Genomic DNA, 21,899 nt, shown 5'->3' with positions numbered 1-21,899 from the left:
CAAATGCGATTGGTCAACAGAACTCGGATTACAAGTGGATTGTAAACGGAAAAAAATCTGTTCGGAGTTTTGGTAATTTATATTTGAATTATAAACAGCATTTGGAAGGATTTTCAGTTTCTTCAAACAGATTTGTTTTTGCTTGCTAGTGCATATCAGTGCAACAAGGCAGAGAGGCTGAGAGCTTGAGAACTGAGATGAAAAATGGTGAGATCCACTCCAATTACAGGGTTTTGATCAACAATGAAATGGAAAGTGCAAATGGCTCAAATCTGAAGGCAAAAAACTAAAGTGCACATCAAATTTACTCTGCAATATTTCCACTAAAAATCACGATATTTTCTTTTTAAGGAAGAAAAAAAAACATGAAACTGCATAAATCCACTACCTTTATCTTGCATCTATTGTGTTATCAAAAATCAACAATAACCTGCTGATTCTGCAGGTTAAGTGCCTGCGCATGGTTCTCCATCTCGAATGCCAGCAGCAAGAAAAACGCAAGAAACTCTCCTGGATTTGGTCCTGAGAATACAGCAATCCAAGAGAAACAAAACTGAGAAAATGAGAGATACGGCTTAGAAATGTTTTTGGACGGCTTGGGTTTGTGGAATAAGTCTCAAAACAAACTACATTAGGTTCATTACACAAGTCTAACAAATGGACAGGAGGACAAAGCACCTGCTCTGAGGTAGATCAGCTTTTCCGATCTGGAGGAAAAGGCTGTAAGGACAGATGACTTCTGTGCTTCACATAAACATTTCCATCCTCCAGCTTGACTTCATACACTTGTTGCTGCAAAAAAAGTAAACAAAGAAAAAGAAACAGAAGTTAGAACAAAACACAACTCCCTAAGCTACTTTAGGAGTAACCTTCCAAGTCAAAAAAAACCCTGCCTGTCACAACACACAGTTTGATGTTGTTTAGTCTAACATTTGACATGAGTGACATAAAGTGATGTATATTTAAATCATATGTGGAAAACGATGAATGTAAAATGTCAAGCTTGATTTTTTTCATTGGAACAAAACAAAACAGAAGATCTCAAGCTGAACATCACCTTAACTCTATCTGACGAGCTTTGATTTTTATGTCCTGTCTATCAAAAACATGCCATCTGTCTAAGATTAAAGGATAATTGATGTGAATGCATCAAGTCTTAGTATCAGCTTTTAGTAAATGTAAAGAACCTGATATACATTCAGGTGCCTAAATTTACTGCTCCTACATGCAAGTTAAATAAAGTGATTAATCAACACTCCTTATAAAAAGCGTTTTTGGTGTAAAACTAAAGCAGCATTATCAGGGCACACTTTATTACTGACCTGTAGTGATGTCCCTGACTTCCCAGTCCTGAGATCAAAGTTATAATCATGCCAGGGACAGAAGACCTGCAGGACTCCGTCAGCCTCCTCAATGTCCCCCTCACACAGAGGACCGCCTGGATTTCCGCACGGGAAACTGTTAATAACCGTTTATTCTCATAACAATCCCTGCTGCCATCTTTATTCTAGAAAAATGCGATACTTTCATGACACTAAAACTTAAGACAGCAGGGGGCATGATGCTATTTCCCCTCTCAGCCTTCTCTTATTTTAACAGTTAAATCACCCACAGAGACATTTTCAATAGGCTGCATATAAAAACGCGACGTGACGCGTTTGCAATGTTATACATATAACTGCGCTCTAGTCTCGCGTTTTAAAGGCCCTGCTAAAGCTAAATCTAAGCGGGTATAAATGTGTTTTTGTTGTTGTTGTTGTTGTTGTTGTTTTTACCGGAGTGTGAACAGCGAGCATCCATTGCGAAAAACTCCTCCTTCACATAGAAGAGGCAGACATCGGAATCATAGCCGAGAGAGGAGTGCATTAAACGGCAGCGCTTCTTGGAAAGCTCCGAGGCAGGGCCTATGAGTCTCCATGAAACGCCCCCCGTGTTTCCCTCTTCATCTCCGGAGCCAGAAGCCATAAAGAACGGCGAAATGACCTGTTTTTCTATTTTGCACTACTACAGGCCTCCCTTTTTCCGCCGGTGCAAATGGATTTGACAGATCGCACTGTGCAAATATTCCATATTAACCACCAGACCGACTGGTACAACGCTCATCCGATCGCACTGACCTGCTACCATCCCTGCTGCAGCCTGCCAGCAAACCGCGGGACGCCGTCAAAAAAAGGAGACAGCACAGCGCACAAACACAGAGCTACATATGAATATGACTGTAGCCTAAATGATGAATGAGCAGAAAAGTTAGCCTAGGCTACTCGAAATCTGCTAAAGCTGTGCAGGCTATCCGTTAGAACTGCAGATGCTCTAAAAACAACAGCAGCAGCAGCAGCAGCAGCAGCTATTGGAGTTTAAAATGCAGATGCAGAAATCCATCACAAATGCATCTGTTGCATTATGAATGGGCGGTGATCAGAACCTTAATGTTCTTTGATTACAGTCTGTAACATCAGGTCGCTCTTTTTTTAGTCTTTTATATTCAAACAATGCACACACAAAGAAAAAAAAATCCCATTATGGAAGCTTTCTTGGTGGCCCATTGAGTTTATTGGAAAACTTAAATTTAGCCTACCAAGTATTGGACATCTTCCAAAGGAGTGTGCTAAATGTGGAACATTAGTTTTTATGTACTGTGTAAATAGTTCGAAATAATTTCTGTTATTTGGTACAAAGCAGGTTATTGTTCCTTCACTGCACATTCCATACTGTGCTCCAGACAGGTATTTCTACTGATTATTTTCAGGTTAACTTTTTCCACGGTGCAATTTTCTTAACTGTTATGTCAGTTCTGTGATCTTGCAGCAGCAAACAAAGAACATATACAATTTAACCAAATAAAGACATTAAAACACATATAGAACAACTTTGGTCTGTCAGTTTAACCACACTGACAACCATCGTGTGAGTCCACATCAGCCATCTGTCTTTGATCAAAGTTAAAGGGCTCATGATTAACACTATGTACAAAGCTGACCTTTAGAGTAGTACCAAATTTGAGGTTTCTGTGATCTACAAATTTGTTCAAATGATAATGTGCAAAAAGCAAAAACGCACACATTAAATGATAACCTGCATTTTTTTAAACTATTATTCAAATTGTTTTAAATCACTTTATTGAGCCAGTAATTATGCAGGTGGTAGTTTTGCCTTTAAGTAATGTGCCGTAGTGTCTAGACTGGAGTGGTGCAAAACAGAGGCCACTTGTTCTGAATCGTGATTTTGCGAAACTGACTCATGTAAGTGCGCAACACGAGTGAAGAGCAGAATAGCAATATTGTGAAAATGTGTCAGGGACAGGAAGAACTAATGGAACTGCATCTTGTCAAGAGTTGGTGCTCTGCGAATGTAGATGCAAAGCAAGGGAGAGCCAATGCAAAGAAATTTGAGCTAAAATGCGTATGGAATGTGCCTGAAGTCACGATTCACCTCATTCTCCTTGCAGTTTAATATTTAAAAATATTACCAGCTGCCATTTATGAACAACTGTCAGTGTTTCTTCAGCCGAGTCATATCACCAGTTAGATTTTGTGTGCAGCCGTACTGAAAGATAAAGTTTGAGATTCCGTGTCAAGCAAACTTTCTGAATGCTTGCTCCTAAGAAATTGCTACGTTGTCCTCTAGATTACTGTAAAATCTGTACCTTTGATATATGCCTGGACCAACTGTGTATATGCAGTGCAAATAAAAAAATATCTCAGACATATTTACGCTGAATATTAGAAAGAGCAGTTGCCACCAGCAACTGCTGCTGGTATTACAACACACCTGTCACTCAAAGTAGAGACATTTCAAGCCTTAATAAAGTTTAAATTATTAAATTATGTATATATAAACAAAAATGAAACATCTGTATAATTATTATAAAGCGGGAAATGAGCCATTGAGAACAAATTCTTTTTGTGTGTGTTTGTGAAAGCTGTAAATTTCATACTTTAACATAGGATCCCGTAGGCTTTTACCATAGGCATTACAAAAGATGGAAATGAAGTCAGTGTGCCTTAAAGACCTGCATCTTATCTCAAGGCCAGCAGATGGCGATAGTTATGGTTGCAAAAGACTAGGTCCTACAGAAGACTGTGGAAAAACGGCTTTCGCTATTGACCTGTAAACACTTTCCTGGTGGGTTTATGGGTTTAATCAGTCATTTTTTGTCATAGTGAATACAAAAAATTCTGTTTATTTTGTAAATATGGGTCAATTATTTTCAAAAAGGAGAATTATCCAGGGAATGCTCACTGGGTAGAGGCTCATTGTTTGAGTAACGATTGACAACACATTAGGCGGTACGCGAGCACTTTCACAATCAGACCTCCCCCTCCTCATTGTTTTTTTTTTTTTTTTTTTTTTTTAAACTGAGAACCGTCACCAAGATGTTAGCATTGCAGAGGAACATAGTCGGAAAATCACTAAATTGCACTCCATCCAGCACAGTGCTATATATTGCCAACCAAGTCTAATTGCACTGTGTGAGTGGTGGTAGCTTCTACACTTTGCCTACTTCTACCTCTCTCTACACAACTGCTTGCCTATCGACAAGATGTTAGGTCAATGTTACCTCTGCTTCACCAATGTGTTTTGTTTTTCTGTGCAACACAGCCAAATCTTTTATACTGTCTGTTGGTTTTTTGCCTTCTTTTGGAACCAGCCTTTTTTGGTCAACTGTATTAGACAACTGTAGCTTTTTGGCATTTCTTAATGAATTAATTTTCTTTTTCATTGCCACTTTATGTTTAAAAGTGTATTATAGCTCTAAATTACATCTGTTTCTTTTTGTGACAGAATAGAATCATCCAGACACTACACTACAGTGCACAGCCTTTGCATGTGCTCCTCAGGAAGACTTTAAAGGACTATAACAGTTCTGACCACTCATTCATTGTTTCTGCAGATGTCTGTATTCATGAGCGTGACTGAGTATAAGCTCCACCTTTGAAGGAAGATTTAGAACAACAAGGGTGCAATATTATATGGCAAAGGTAGCATTTATATATTAAAAAAAGAGATTATTACCATTATAAACCATTCTGTACAACTTTCTAGCTGTGAACTATAAAAACTTTGTAAATAGGCTAGATATATTACACGTGAGGGAAGAGATGGGATAATTCTCATAAGTCTTCACAGTCTGAAATAAAATGGATGGAGAGTGTTCTTTGATTCTTTTTTCTCAATATCACTTGCAGAGACATTTGGTTTCCCCTTCTCTGCAAATTAAACTATAATTTAGACAAATGCAATATTTGTGTGCCATGTTTAAACTACAACTCACCGAGGAAGTAGGATATCACAGTGTATGATACTCTGTTATTCAGTCTGGCAGAAGACAAATTTATCTAAGCATGACTAATTAATCACTTCCACATGAAAACTACTGAACATGAAAAATTAAAACAGCATCACAGCTACAAGTTAATTTAACTTTGGGGATTGTTTAACAGTGAATCATAGCAGCATTTGTCTGGAAATACCCAGCTTAAAACAAAAAACCCCAAACCCAACATTAAAACACAGCTGGAAATAATTTGCCATGCTGATTACAGGTAGACTTGAGTTGTGCAGCCTCCACCTCATAGATTGGAAAATGACCAAAGGTGTTTATTTTCAACAGTGCTTCCAAGAATTACTTATTAAAAGGTTGGATTCCTAAGGTTATGTAATAGGTGGCAGAGGATTTCAGCCAAAAAAAAGCCACACAGTGAAGCGGGCAGTGTGCAGGTTTCAGGTGGCACTAACAAACTGACAGTCATAACCAACAGCTTTGCTTTGGTATGGAGAAAGGTGACAAAACATGCTGCGCTTATGTGGGGAATAAATTAAATAAGCTCCAAGTGATTTGAGTTTTTGGAGAGTAAAAAAATAACAATTATAGAAATGAAAATGATGTATTGTGGAAAGTCTGAATCAGTAGGCTGGATGGGCTTAATAAACAAAGCTGCAGACAGTGAGAAACAGGCCAAAATGATCGCAGGAGCATTCCACTGTCTATAAATTTCTTTGACTTCTCATTGCAGCACTTCGACCACTGGACAGTTTAACTATTTGCTTGGGGCAAAATTCGGTGTGGAGAAAGTCTGGCTCAGATGGGATTCTAGACTCAGAGTGGAGCCAAACCTCATCCATCATTAGCTTCATCTTGTCCACAACCCAGCACCCACCCTAGTCTAGTAACTCATCCGCCAAGGATGGATGGAAGACCAGCTCTCCAGCCAAGATGGTTTTCATTAGCTAAGCAAATGCTTAGCCCAAACCTAAAACACCACTCCCAGCTTTCTCTGCTCCTTATTTTAATAGAGCTTGTCATTCAAGTGTGCTTAAAGTGAGAACAGTGTCATTTCCTATAAAAAAAAACTCCTAAAATTTACAGTATAGCTTTTTTTGTTTGTGATATCCCCTATAACTGTGCAACCATTCAAATGCAAATCCAGACTCAGCTCTGATCGTTAGTGGACAGGCAACTGAAACCAGAGCTGACGCTTCAGCCAAGTCTCAGTCTCTGACTCACAAACCTGCATTTCATCCTGTGTTGTCCCATTTTTTAATGAGGTATTTGGAGACTCTTTGCTTCCTTGCTGTTAATTAGATGAGAAGGTCAATACTGCTCTCATATGTGTAATTTAAATTTTAATCTACTACCAGCAAATTAGCTTAGTACAAAGGAAATGGGGAAAATGAGCCAGGCTGGATTGGTCTGGAGATATATCCTCCAGTCTACACTTGAGCTGGGGTGCATGCAGCTGAAGTCGTGGCTTGATTCACAACAAGCAGGTGGCAACAAAATAGTACAAAGTCACTGCTGGTCAAAAAAAAAAAAAAAGTCTGTCACATGATCTTAATGAGTTCAAAGCATGTTGGTGAATATTGTTACTTTCACTGTGAGTGAGGCTAACTGTTAAGCCTGTGTCCAGTCTTTAACATTTTATGTTTATAGTTTTCATATTTGCAGTCTTTTAATTCATTATTTGTCCATTCATTTACCCCTTCTTAAAAAAGAAAATATGCATAATTTACAAACATTCAGTCACTGCTTCAGACTGATGATTGAATTAGAACTGGACTTTGTGTAAAAATTAAAGGCCTAAAATGATTCAAACACCAAGAAAGACAGAGCAAGAGAGCTCTGATCAGGGTGTAACACAGTCTTAAGTCCAAGAACAGTAAATAAAAAGAAAACAGCCTAAATGGTATTTGGAAAGAAGCCACTCAAATCCTGAAGTTAAAGCAGTTGGATATTGGATCCTTTTTCAAGAAGGAAATCCTCAGCTTGAGGGTTGTGATGAAGGCAGCTCTGCACTCTCTGCTCCAGATTTCATAAAGGTTTGATGATGTTTGAATAAGGTTACTGCGGAGGCCACATTCTTGTTCTTTGATTTGTGTAACAATCATTATGGGTGCATCAGGGTCTTGGAAAACAGGATCATAGTCAGGGAAAAGTGTTTTTTGCTGCACCTGGATTGGTATAACAGTCTCATTCTTTGGCTGTCGTATTACCACGCAGAGCCATAATCAGATTTAATGAGACGAGATGGCTGCTCACGCCATTACAGATTTACAATATTAAACTGCTGGCGGCAGCTGATGCAGACTAAAGGCATCATTTGGTTTTACCCAAACATAAAGCTGCAGGAGGAAAGGAAAATGGGTGAAAGGCGAGTTAAGTCACCAGACCAAATTTTGGTCTGAATTGTGGAAACTTACAGAAAACAGGACAATGAACAGGCTCTCTGTTACAACCACCCACCCACGCCCACACACACATCCACACCCACACCCACAGGATGTGCACTAGATAGATACAAACTGAAAGCTTTATCTGAATTACTGATCTTTTAAGGCATGAAGTATTCATCATGTCAGTGATATCATTGGTGCAGAAAAGTAAAAAGCAGTTTTTATATGAAGAAAAGCATGCTTTTTATTTTCAAGTGATAACTATAACCAGATCATGGATCTTAAATAACAGTCACACTATATAATAGAGAGAGAGAGAGGGAGAGAAAGCGTCAAACCAATTTCCAAATGACATTACTTCATAAAGTGTGCCTTATTTAACTTCCAAAAAATCTTAAATCTTACTATGTTTTCTCCAACCGGTTTGTAGAGGAAAGACATAATTTAATTGCACTCGTGAGACAACAAGAGCATGACTTTGAGATGCTGAGTCACTCTCTGTAAAGTCTGTGCCCCCCACCCCCCACCTTCACCTCCTTACGTGTCTGCAGGAGAGATCAGACTGTGCTACATTCCTTCCTTCATGTCCTCAGTCCTGATTATATCCAGACACAATACATCTTGTTCTTCAAGGCTCCCAGCTTAGCACACAGACTGTTTGAGGTAGTAGTGTCTGAAGAGGGGAGGCAGGAGTTCACCATCTGAAATGTAGACATGTAGTTGTCATGGGGGTGCCTCTGTGATGATGATTTTACAGTGCACCATATGGTTTATGTTGAATTGTGTTGACATATGGTGCTGATTGGATAAAATAAAATCAGCTATACTTTGTATAGTTTTAGCCAGTGCTGAATTTAATCAGTCGGTGGCTGTGAACCAGAATATGGAAAATTGACATAAATCAATGATACTATGATTAGCAACCTGCAATCTGAGTTTGAGGACTCTACTGACATAAATTTCACCTTAATTAATGGGCTGAAAGCCAAATCATCAGGCGTATTAAATATTTGCACAATACCCAATATATAATGGATAAAATCAATCTTCAACCAATTGATTAAAAGACAGGTAAACATTGTGTCTGTCATGGATGAATGATAAAATGTAAACATCATAGGTCGCCAGATATCAGAATATCAGATGATCATTAAAGTCATCAGGATTCGTCCACTGAAAACCATGAATATCTGTAATAAATAGAAAGAGATATTTCTGTCCAGGCTAAAAGTGCTGTAAAACAGCATACCATTTGTCACCATCCCAAGTGGTATACTGCTGGCCTAGGGCAGGGGTTGGGAACTCCAGGCCTCAAGGGCCGGTGTCCTGCAGGTTTTAGATATCACTCTGGGTCAACACACCTGAATCAAATGATTAGTTCATTACCAGGCCTCTGGAGAACTTCAAGACATGTTGAGGAGGACATTTAGCCATTTAACAACAAATTTGCCATGTGTGGAACTAATAAAGGTTACATTATCTTATATTAAATGAGCTGTGTTGGCCTTTTGATAAATTCTTGGTTTTGTCACTTCTTGCAGTCACATGCAAATACGTGAACACACGTTTATGTTATTCTAGATTTAGTGATCTGAATTCTGAACTCAAATATATCTAATAATCTTCAAGCATAAATTTCATTTATTTATTTGTTTGTTTTTGCATACCTGTTCAAAACAATAAAATATATGCACACTTTAACTTTCTTATTCATTCTTTTGACTAATGCAGAACATCCCACAACACACAGAAGCAGACTGTAATAAAAACAGGACCTTCACAAACCCATTTATACTGCTGTTAGAAGCATAAGCTACAATTATAAAGCAAGAGTCACAATTATAAGTAGACTTTCTGGCACAAAAGGACAGAAAGCAAATCACCTTTCAGTCAACAGATGTCTACACCACTGGACCCTCTGAAAAACATCAGGCGATATATTATTAAATTCCAGTCCCAAGGCTCACAGAGGCCAGCATATTCAATAACTTTGCTTCTACAGTACCATGCCAACAACCTGTAATTTGTCATGGTATATAATTTCTTATGGTACCATCAGGCTATTTGCCAATTTAGCTTCGGCTTTTTTTTTTACCTTTGGACATGGAGCCAGTCCACATAAATTCCTGGAGTTTTACCAGAGGTAGGATATTATAAAGACAGTACAAATCTCATTTAAATATGTCACAAACAGATGTGGGTCTGAGTTAGGACAAAAGAAAAGGAAAAGTAAGGAAAAAGAAAAACAAAGAAACTGCTCCTGGAACATTGCATTCAAAAGTTACCCATGCACACGTGCTGTTTAGGCTATGTCTGTTACTGTCTGTTGCAATCAGCAGGACTGACTATAACTTTCCTCCCTAGGATACTTCAAGCCTCACAAGTGTGCAAATGTCCCATAACAGCACTCCTGCAGGAACGTGCTGTTCTCCATTGCCCTCGAAAATAGAGAGGATGTTTTATGAGGGAATATTACAGCCTGGAACAATATAGATCAGAGATCGGATAATGACTTTCTCATAAAGTAAACAAAAATCGAACTTGTACGTAGGTGCTTTGTTTTATAGAACAGATGATAAAACAGTTCATTTGGTAATAAAGGTTTGTGAGACATATTCTGCTCTGTACTTACACAGGAGATCAACAGAAGCTATTCACAGTAAAACTGGCCTCTATGTCATTCCAACAGCAATATATCTAAAATGTTCCCCAGGTTTCCATCAGAGATGGTGGTGTAATAGTCAGAGGACATATAAAAGATTACTAAACAACATCAAACTAGACATAACCATCAATCTTATGCATAAGCTTTTTACAATGAATGTTAGGTTTTAAGAAAAGAAAGCTTGGCTCTATAAAAGGCCATTTGACAGACCATGAAAGGAAAGATGTAATCTGCGTTGGCCCGTGGCTTTCAACCACATCACAGCACTCAGTTCAAACATTCCCTCCAAGCGCGCTGTCCCACAGAGTATGAGAGCACACAGGGCTTACGGTGGAAGGATCGATTTGTAAAGGGGGACCCTCCATCTGGGAAAGTGAGCATTCGGAGACAAAGGTTTCATGGTGTGAAAGCTCAGCATGTTCACTGTTTTTGTAGCATCTTCAGGGAGAGTCCTGTAATGTTTGGACCAATGAGGATACATTTACAATCATTGCTTATGTATCAAATTTGACTCCATCTTCACTAAATTTTATAATCTTTTCTCAAACCTTTCTGGTCAAGTGATACATCAGGCAACCGGTAGAGTCGTGTCCACCAAAGTTTTGGGGACACTTACTGGGCTCAAAGTAGATTTGTTCATTTCAGATACAGTTTCATTAAATTTTCAGCTTTATTCATTCACACAGCTTTGGATTTATTATAGTTGGTGAAATGGTTTTCTACATTCAAGATATTTAAAGTATTGGGACTTCTTTCTTAGGGTCTCTCTGGGCACTCCAGCTTCCTCCCACAGTCTAAAGACATCCTGTTAGTGATGTTAGGTTAACTGTTGATTCTAAAGTGCTCATAGATGTGAATGTGAGTGTGAATGATTGTCTGTCTCTCTGTGTTAACCCTATGACAGACTGGTGACCTGTCCAGAGTGTAACCTGCCCCTCACTCTATGGCGGCTGTGCAACCCTAAATTGGATAACTGAAGAAGATGGATGGATGGATAGATTGATATGACCCTTGAAATTTTACTCAAAATGTAGTTTTTGAAAAAAATTTTAATCATCAGAAAACAGATTGTTCCAGTGGTAACTTATTTCTTATTTGTTTGATTTTATATGTATTTTTGCTTCATAAAATGCGCCCAATTCTTTTCAAACTGAAATATTTCTGCAGGGTACCTTTCGACTCGCTCACTTTCTATCACCTACATCTTTGTGTGGTGATATCGAAACAAGACCCATATATAACTGCTAAGATATGCATCGTAAGTAATCATTGGAGTCTCACTGAGGAGGGAAGTTGCAAGTGTAATTTCACTGTTACTAACATGCGTCTCTTCTCTCCATTGGTTGTAATTCACCACAATTTTGCTATGTTTTGAACTTGCAGCACATTTGGTTTGTAACTATAGCAACATGTTGCACAGCAAGCTTGTACAGTTATGATTTTATCATCTGCACAGAAACCACTTCGCATGCGTCAAACAAAAAATGCATTAATTGGCTCTAGCGTGTAAATAACTCTTTCAACACCAAGGATTTCAACAACAACCAAGAGAAGTGACCAGTCTCGCTCCTACAGACTGCCAGTATTGTTGATACTTGGAACCTTTACAGGAATCTCTGCAATTATGAGAAAAACAAAGTACACCCCATGATTTAGAAACTTGTGGAACCAGCTTCAGCAGCAAGAACTCATAACTGTTTTCTGTATGACTTTTTCAGTTTACTGATTCGTCATGTTATTTGAAGCTTGCGGGCATTTGTCTATGTCTTAGGGTACCACCACAGCATTTCAATCATTGGTCATTACAACACCTATTCTTTCTTTTTTTCGAGCTGTTTTGTTGTAGATTTGCTGCTGTGCTTGGAATCATTGTCTTGTTGCATGGCCCAGTTTCATCCAAGCTTTAGCTTTCAGACAGATGTCAGCACATTTGGCTCTAAAACTATTTGGTGTACAGACGGCTTCTGTCATTATCTGGGTGGCTTTTAGCTCAGGTGGCAGAGCAGGTCAGCCAGTAATCAGAAGGTCGGTGATTCGATCCCAGGCTGCTTCCTGGCTGCATGCCAAATATCCTTGGGCAAGATACTAACCCCATGTTTGCCTACTGGTGGTGGTCAGAGGGCCCGGTGGCGCCATTGTCCGGCAGCCTCGCCTCTGTCAGTGTGCCCCAGGGCAGCTGTGGCTACAGTGTAGCTTGCCATCACCAGTGTGTGAATGGGTGAATGACTGAATCCTGAGTCCTTGGGGACTAAGTAAAGCGCTATACAAATGCAGGCCATTTACCATTGTCTTGGATCCAGCATTTTGTGTTTTTGGACTCCTAAGTTCCATTGTGCTTAATTATGTTGCTGAGTAATTAAGTTGAGTAAACCCAACATATGATAAAAAAACATCATTTTAGTCTGTTTTCTGCTTAGTTTTCTCCTTTGTGCTTTCCTTTGTATTTAACTGCTGTGCATGGCTTTATAGCTGCTTACAGTTATTGTTTACTTTTTGTCTTAACCACCAATCTGTGTTAGTTTGATAGCCATGTTTCCTTGTGCCTTGTATTTGGTTTTACTTCCCATCTGTCTCTTTAGTTTGATTCAGTACACCTGTTCCTTGTTCCCTCTCCCTAATTACCTCTTGTGGGTATTTAAGCCCTCAGTTTGCCTTAGATTTTAGTTCTATGATACTGTTTGCTGTTTGCTTTCTTTCTTTATGGACTTTGTTTCTGCCCATTTTTGAATTCAAGCTTTGCTAAATAAAGGTCAGTTTATGTCACTCTGTCTGAAAAGCTGCATTTCTGTCCACTTTCCACACCAAAGTTCATGGTCAACTCAATGTGACTAGAGTTGCTGCAAAACAAGCCTAAATCATAATTTTTCATCCACTGTGCTTGACAGTTGGTATAAGGTGTGTGTACTGATATGTTGTGTTTGGGTTTTGCAAATGTACCACTTTGTAGTATGGCCAAACAATCTCTACTGTGGTCTTGTCTCTCCAAAGGACACTGCTCTAGAAGTCTTGTGGATTGTACAGATGCAACTGTGCAAACTCCAGTTATATTGCTATGTTCCTTTTAGAGGGATGAGGCTTTCTCTTGGTGCTTTTTCCAAACAAGCCGTACATGTTCAGGCCCACTCAGAGCAAGATCGTGGCATTGTGTTAACACACGCCGGAACAATCCAGAATAACAAACTACCAAAAGTGGTCAGATTTTTTGATGATTAGTTCATCGAGTGCATTTGATTAGCAGCACCTGGATGCTGTTTACCCTTTAAATTCCTTTGGAAGCAGTACATTTTTTCTGAGTCCCGTGAAACCTTTTTTTTTTCCATTTTACTGAATGTAGCCTGTATTTTAATCTGTTCCTGAAGATGGATGTAGCCACCATGTTGTCACCCATTAGTTAGTGAAGTCCTGTTGTGAGGAGAAGAGAGGTGACTTTACACTGTTGCTGGTTTTTTTTTTTTTTTTTTTTTTTTTTTAAATCAAGAAAGCATTTGGATTTCCCTCAGAGCAGCAAGCAGTCCCCAAACTTTTTTTGCACCACTTACTGGTTTAATGTTAGACAATGTTTTCATAGATTGGCCTTTAAGATGTCGTGGATAAATACAACAAAATAAAATGATAAGACCAAGAGAAAACTGTGGTATTTTATAAATCTAATAACAAACACAGCATCGCGGAGCATGACGTCCAAGTGGCACTGAGGAGAGTGAACACAAGGAAAGCCTCACCGGCTGCTGACCAGCTAGCAGGTGTATTCAATTCCATCTTCAATGAGTCTGTTGGGTTTAAGTCAACCCTGCTGGTAAACAGAAACTGTTACTGAAAGCAACCACACAGACACTACTGTACATTTTACTTGCAAGGGGAGCGTTGGAGAGCAGTGTTGTCACTATTAATTCTGACAGAGTCCCCTGGCGAAGTCTGTCGTCCCCGCATGCTTCAAAAGATCCACCATCATCCCTGTGTCCAAGAACAACAAGCCCTTATGCCTGAACGACTACCAGCCATTTGCACTGACCTCAGTAGTAATGAAGGTGTTCGAGAGGTTGCTGAAGAACATCATCTCCTCTTCCATCCCAAACAGCACAGATCCGCCCCAGTTCACCTACCGACCCAAAAGATCCACACAGGATGCCATCGCCCATGTCCTGCACACCACCCTTAGCCACGTGGACAAGAAACAGGATAACTATGTGAGACTGCTGTTTGTTGATTACAGTTCAGCGTTTAACACAACAGTGCCCAGCAGACTGTTCACAAAGCTGAGGGATCTAGGACTCAACAGCCGTTTGTGTGCATGGGTGTTGGACTTCCTGACTGGCAGAACTCTGGTGGTGAGCATGGGTAGATGCGTCTCTAACAGCATCACCATCAACACGGGAGCACCACAGGGATGTGTACTCTCGCCACTGCTCTACTCCCTGTATACTTCAGACTGTGTGGCCACCCATGGCTCCAACACCATTGTGAAGTTTGCTGATGACACAGTGGTGTTTGGCGCCACCTGCAACAATGATGAGGCAGCCTACATTGATGAAGTGAAGAATCTGGCATCATCGTGCCAGGATAACCACCTCCAGCTGAACGTCAGCAACACTTTAGCACCCACCTGCACAATGTACATTTCAGATTTTTAATTTAAAATATTCAGATTGTCTATTTTATTGAATTCATTTAATGTATAAAATTCACCTACTTGCTGCATACAATGCTACTACTGCAGATAATGTCCCCCATGTATATATTCACTTAATGTATATGAGGTTCTTCTCTCCCCTTTTGCACAGTCGAGGAGCGTGTCAGGATACATTTGACTGGGTGTTGTACTTGTATAACTCTGCATGTTTATTATTTAATGTGTCTTTTCACGTACCCTTTCAGCACTTTCAAATGATTTGTTCATATGTTCATCACAAGAAAAAAAATGCTGCTGGTGAAACAGGAAGGTGTTGCAGATATGCATTTTACCACATTGCACTCATCATGTGGGGGAGCAAAATCAGTCCAAACCTCAGACACTGCTTGTCTCTCCATGTGTTCCTAAATTTCAGTTCAGTTCTGGAAATTATATGACTTACATTTTCAAAAAAGTAGGTCATGGAAAGAGGTACTTTGTCATAAGCTGTGCATTCTCAGGGAAACCTCTGTGCCTTTCTGACTGCCCATGAGTGTGAGCTAGGAGCAAAGGAGTCACTGTGGAACAATTAATGAGGTGCCATGACATCCAAGTTTCAGAAGTGAAGGTCTAAAGGTCCTGTGGTTGTCCAGTTAAATAGAAACTACAGATGACTGAATCAGGCCATTCTACCTTCTGATCATCTACTACTGAAAATATACTGTATGAGAATGAGTCAAAGGCCAATGTTTGTTTGGTTGTTAAATCTCAGGAAGTGGTTTATGATAAAAGTTGACACTATGTGTCAACTGCACAGTAGGTAGGTTTTTATGAACTACTTTCTGTTGCAGCATGACATATATTATTACTATAGATTACTGTAGCTTCTGTGACTCTCAGAGTTCAGTTTTACCAGGAAAGAAGTGCTCTCTAGGATGTGGTGTTGCTGCATAACGGTTATCGACGAGCAGTTCTGACAGCATACTTCATGGAAAATAAGAATGAATGAGCAAAAGACCAAAATTACTTAAACAACTGTAGATGTTATTAATTTTCCACTTCCTCAAAGTTAGCTCTTACATGTGTTTGCTGAATCTGCATTTATTACAGTTTTTTGAAAGTGCAGTTATGCATTTTTTTTAAAAGATGTAAACTGAACCCGTCTCTTTTTCTCTAAAAACCAAGTCCTGACAGCTCACTCATCTTTTCCACAGGTTAAACCGTTCAAGGAGCTAAATGGTCCTGCAGAAAAAGTAGATACTTAATTAATTTTTTGTTATTACTTTGACCTTTTTGATTTTTCACAAGATGCAAGATGCTTTTCAGCCTCTATAAACAAGATAGCAGTACAATATTAAATACACTTTATATGATGCACATGATGAACTGATGAACTGCCTTAAATATCTAATCACCCAAGCAACTCAAATGAAATGCTGAAGTTCAAACTAAGTATCAGTGATTAGTGATTTAGGTGACTTTGAATGTGGTATGGTTGTTGGTGCCACATGGACCAGTCTGAGTATTTTAGAAATTTCCAACAGAACCACATCCAAAATTCAAAGGAAATGGTTCAAAAAAGATTTCCAGTAACCAACAGCTTTGTGGGTTAAAATACCAGTACAGAGGAGAATGGCAAGGCTGTTTTGAGCTGATAGGAAGGCAACAGTGACACAAATTGCTGCTTGTTACAACCAAAGTATGCAGAAGAGCATCTCTGAATGCATGACATGTTTGAAGCAAATGGAGGATCAAACCTGGTGCCACTCCTGTTAGGTAAGATCAGGAAAATTAAGCTATAATTTGAATGAATGTAATGAATGTTTTCAGGATTTCATTGAATCTGTGACATGAAGAATTATAGCAGTTCTGAAGGCAAAAAGGGTTCTCCAGTTTTCCGTTTCCACTGGAGGACCCGTCCAGCCATCAGCGTCGCCTGCGGGATGGCGGCCGGTGCCGTATGGGCTGGACATGGAACAAACATTTTTCGTTGGGGTTGTATGTTTTAAATGTTTGTTTTTTTTGGGTGGGGGCGTATGTTACGGTTCGGCGTTGGCAGTGTATTGTTTTAGGCGTTTTGTTTTGGCGTGACTGTTATGTGTTTCCTGTTTTACTTTGAAAGTCTGTGTTATCTTAGTGTTCAGTTTACGTTTCCTTGTCTCGTCAGGTCTAATTTGCCCCAGCTGTGTTTCCCTCCTGTGGTCCATTCCCTAATTGCTCCGTCTATGTATTTAAGCCCTGTGTTTCTGTATGTCAAGGTCGCGATCTCCCCCGTGTTGTAAATAGTTTGGTGTTTTGTTATAAATAAATAGTCTGTTGTAAATACTTTCGTCATGGGATATTTTCGTTTTGGGATTTTTGTGGAAGCTCGTATTAGTTTTTTCTCGTGTGTTTTCCTTATTTTTATTTTCCTGCGTTGCACCCCGGTTGCCTAGGCCGGGGTGTAACACCCAGTACCAACAAAGTTTACTTAATAAAGAAGGTGGTGAATGTATTTAGCGATATCTTCAAACTTCAAAAACAAATGTTTTGAAAGGAGGTCAGAGCATTTTAAATTCTTCTATAATTGCTTTTGCATTCATCCTCATGCTTTATTGTGCAATCTGTTGTACGAGATTATGAGTGGCCTGTAATATGAAAATTCTGAGACCTTGAAAAGAATACTACACTGTTAAGAGGCAGACATATGGGATATGAGTCATTGTGGCAAACGAGGAATTGTTAAAAGAAATGAAACCTAAGAAGTACAACGTGAAACACGCTGTAATAATATGTGTCTGAACTTGTGCTCTAAACAGTATGTCATGTGGCTCCTTTCATGTCATGATAGGTCTAAGTGTAGTCAAATTATGTATGACAAGTAAAGTATGGATACTTGTCTTTCCCTCTGACCCATTTTCCTGACAGCCTCTAGACCATCAACAGTCCTATAAACAATCCCACAAAGGTGAAATTTTCCACAGGTTTTTTTTAACCTTCCTGCCTTCTTGGGACCTTTTTGTGCCACTGCTATGTGTTAAATGGCTGCCATTTCCACTGTGTTCAGTGGAATATAACCAAACTTGCCACAGGATAGTTTTTACCTGTCAATGTTAATATTCCAGTGTGAATTCCTTAAATCAGCCTAAAATGGCTGAGCAGCAGAAATCCCCACACCCATCACCCTGGGGACCATTTTCTGCCCATTGACTTCCATTATAAACGCTATTTTTCAACCCCAAATTATCATCATATGATTTTATTTTTTCTTCTTTTCTTGGATGTCAATGAAGACTCAGGGCCTTGAAGTTTTAATTTTTAAATTGCAAAAAAAATGCAAAAAAAATAATGGCAGGTCAAAATGTATGTTGGTGCCAATCTTTGGTCCATCTAAAGGCCTACTTATAATGACAATCACATATTACTTCAACTGGTTTTTTGTGGAAATATTTAGTTTCGTTTTTTGGTTTTTGGGGCTTATAACACAGGGCGCTCATGTAATAACACTGGGATTTGAAGGGTTAAAACAACGAAAATATAATTAAAACTTTACATGAATATTTCAGGGAGAAGTAGTTTTACAAGGTTGGCTAATTTAAAGTGGAATAAAATATGGATATATGGTCTTTTTATGGCGTGGCTGAGAATGGTCCCTAGGGTGATGGGTGTGAGTTTTTTAAAGGATGGCAGGAGGGTTAATACTTCATCAGTCTTCCTCATACTTTCTGATGTTTATCTCTCTCTCTTTTCTCATTTCTTGTTGAACTATTATTCTAAATAGGTTTGATCTACTTAGCCAAATGGAGTCACAGCTAGGTCAGTAAACAGCAGGTGTGACATTGATATATTAAAGCTATTAAGTGAGTAACCGAGCCAGTGATGTCACACTAAATCATAAAGAAACGGTGTAATGCCAGGTCTGCTGTAATACAGCACAACAAAACAGCAAAAGAAAGTTTTGAATTCATGGAAATTAATAAAAGATCACTTAAATGACCGTTGTGTTGCAGTTTTCATCTTGAGATTACAGTGTTGAGAGGCTTTTATAGCATTACCAGCTCAGTTCAGTCAAATGTAAATCATAGAGAAATCAGAGCAGAGCGCTTTGGTAGTAGTGTGGGTGGTCCAGGAGTGAAAACAAATTGTGTCACCATTTCTTTCTGAAAAACACAAAAAAGGAGACGCAAAGACTCGTTCGGGCACAAATGCACATAAAAACACACTCGTGCACCTCTTGTGTCTGATCACAGCTGTCAGGAATAGTCAGATAAGAAGTGCTCATCTGTTTTCTCCATTGCAAATTTTCATTTAATGATAAACACAGACTGTCTGCTTCTTCTTCCACCTTGGGGCAGACCACTCTACAGATACACACTCTATTGTTCTCACTCTCATCCTCTTTATCCATGTCCTCTGTGTCCACCATTAATTCAAATGCCTGCAGATACTGACATTTTATTCTCGCAGCTGAATACTGAATGCCAAATACTCAGAATACCAGTTTCATTTATCCTCTGTGGGAGCAATCTACTCAAGGCTTCCTGTGTAAAAATGGAATCTGGGGAATCGGGCAAAGAGAAACCTGGCCCTGATAAAAGACATTCACAGTGCAGGTATTCCTGCTATGCAGAAAAAGGTGACAGTAGTCTTTCTTTAAGAATAGTTTTATGAAATCCCCACATTGCAAAACAAAATTAGTAGATGATGTTGGGAGCAGAGGAAGAATTCAAGGATTTTGGCCTCATATTTTCACAGAAGAAATTAAACACATGTCAATTGCCCCTTTTGAAATAACGTAACGCTAACTTCAATCTGTTTCCCTGATCTAAAACCATGTTTTAGCCACTGTGGCTTATTTTACTGTAACTATCTTAAATCTAAATGTAACCTAACCTTACTTTACTTTATTGATTTATATAGCACTTTTCACAGGAAAAAAACTTCTGCTTCACAATAATATAAAACAGATAAACATAAAACAGCACAATCAAACTTACAGCACCTTAAACCAAACCTTCTAGAAAAATGTCATTGTGAGGACACACATGGACAAAACACATGGAATCAGAAGTAGAATGGAAAACAGATCTTAAAAAGACTATAGAGAAGGGATAACAGTGGTCAGAGGACAAAGCTAAAAATCTAAGAGGTTTTCTATGAATCTGCCTGTATGGTAAGAACGACTTTTCCCATTTGAACTTCAAAATTTCTATTAAAAGAATTGATAAATGGAAAATAGAGAGAAACTCTGCAAATGAGCCTTCACAAAAATAAAGGTGAATCCTGAACTCAGCAGTCTAAACACAGCAGATCATGACCCAGTGTGACATTGTCAGACCAAACCAGTCCTAACTTCCAACATCTGGCACTTCGATCATTTCACACAGCCATAACGGGGGTAACAGGAAAATCTAAATATCAGCTTTCCATTCCTATTAATTACATCTGACCCTTACTTTGCCCTCTTTGAAGAGGGCTGATGTATTAGTCTTATGGTAGCTACTTTTAGACCTTTTTTGCACCACCGTGAAAGCCTAGACAACACTCTTTCACTGGTGTGTTTATGTTTCCACGCTTTCTGACCGACATGCACCTCTTTTAGAGGTGTACACTCTATTCAGATCACCAGATCTGTGTGCTCAGACAGATGGACTGATGGGGAGATACTGTGCTCTGCAAACGTATTCTGTGCATGCATGCATGCATGCATGCATATGTGTCTGAGAGACAGCGCAGAAGGTTATAAACTATGGTTTGTGTAGATCTCTCTGTTGTATGTGTTGGTACCCAGAGACATTTTACATTTCAGTCAGATTTTAAATTATGTAAATAGTTAAATCAAAAAGTGTCTTCGCTGATGAAAAACTTTTCTTTTGTCTTTTTTAAAGCGATGTTAATAGCACGCACAAATCTCCAAGGAAGCCTAAGAAGAGGAATAGGTAGTGTTCTTTTTTGAATCTGTCTAAAAACCCCAAATCCAAACACAGAAGTGTTTATGGAACTATTCATCTACTTTTCAATGAGTTCGGTTAGTCAAACTTGGTTGGAATTACGTCAAAGAACTTTAAAGAACTTTAAAGAGTAAATTATTTGACTTTTCTAATTCATTCTGTACTGTGAAGGCCAAACATCGAAGTGAAGTAACACTCACCAAAATACACTTTTTCTGGAGTGTGTTTAAGTTAAAAAGCAGCTCTGTTTTAATGCAATATATAGGTAACATTAACTAGCTTGATATATGACTGCTTTTGTGTGTGAGAACAGAAAGACTGATGTATCCAAGTATAAGAGGAATACCTTCTCTACTTGACATGCTTTATCTAAGAACATGTGACTAGATAAAGAGGTCATCCTACCCATGAGAACATGTTCAGTAATTACAATGTGGTTTACACCTCCTCGCTTTTGACAGGTTCTCTTGAAATGCCTGATAAATAGCACAACTTAAGACTTGGAAGCTTTTAGTTCCCAGTATCACTTTTCTTGCAAAAAAAAAAAAAGTGGCTCAACTGTTTTGTTGGAATTCCCATCTTCTCGTTATACTGGTTTAAATCTGATACATCTAAATATGAATTCCATGTCGAGAGCGGATAGACAGCATATGTTTTTCAGATTGAAATGGTCCAAGAAGAACAGAAAAACACGATGGAGCTGACATAATTTATGCATTCAAGGCTCAGTTAAATGCTTCGTCTCTTTGCTCACTCTTTTTTGTGGGCTGTGTTATTCGAATAGAGGCTCGTTTTTAGCACGAGACACCTGTGTGTCTGTATGCGTGTGTGTGTTTGTGATTGTGTGCACGCATGTTTTTTAGGTAATCAGTCAACAATTACATATATTCTGTCTCGTCATGCTTTCACTGCGTACTTTTAGTCCTTCTACATCCACAGTAACTAAGTGTGATCTTACTTGTGGGTAACTGAGACCCCCCCAAAAAACAGTCCAACAAAGCATAGCCTTATAGCAATAGAGCAA

At 38.9% G+C, this 21,899-nt stretch overlaps 1 protein-coding gene across 1 annotated transcript; it reads right to left on the bottom strand.

Annotated features, from left to right (window-relative positions):
* Nucleotides 1–693: 693 nt before the first annotated feature.
* On the bottom strand, nt 694–1,965 carry LOC146607352 (Rieske domain-containing protein). Its single transcript, XM_085348970.1, has 3 exons — nt 1,776–1,965; nt 1,323–1,438; nt 694–792 (listed from the first exon to the last, which is right to left on the bottom strand). Exons 1-3 carry the CDS (start codon nt 1,963–1,965, stop codon nt 694–696), a joined length of 405 nt encoding a protein of 134 aa, XP_085205096.1.
* Between the last annotated feature and the right edge of the window lie 19,934 nt (nt 1,966–21,899).

The sequence above is a fragment of the Diplotaxodon limnothrissa genome, linkage group LG23 (assembly GCF_057381915.1).
Source record: "Diplotaxodon limnothrissa isolate DT_005_m linkage group LG23, D_limnothrissa_male_GT1.1, whole genome shotgun sequence".
Taxonomy (NCBI): Eukaryota; Metazoa; Chordata; class Actinopteri; order Cichliformes; family Cichlidae; genus Diplotaxodon; species Diplotaxodon limnothrissa.
Note: the sequence above shows the minus strand (reverse complement) of the source record. Positions and strands in the feature narration are given on the sequence as shown.

Excerpts from the sequence above, each read along its gene's own strand:
- LOC146607352 (XM_085348970.1), bottom strand. The coding sequence starts at position 1,965 with ATGGCTTCTGGCTCCGGAGATGAAGAGGGAAACACGGGGGGCGTTTCA. Across the intron at positions 1,439-1,775 it reads TGCTCGCTGTTCACACTCCG|GCGGTCCTCTGTGTGAGGGG; the intron begins GTAAAAACAACA and ends GCGGAAATCCAG. Across the intron at positions 793-1,322 it reads AGTCAGGGACATCACTACAG|CAACAAGTGTATGAAGTCAA; the intron begins GTCAGTAATAAA and ends CTTTTTTTGCAG.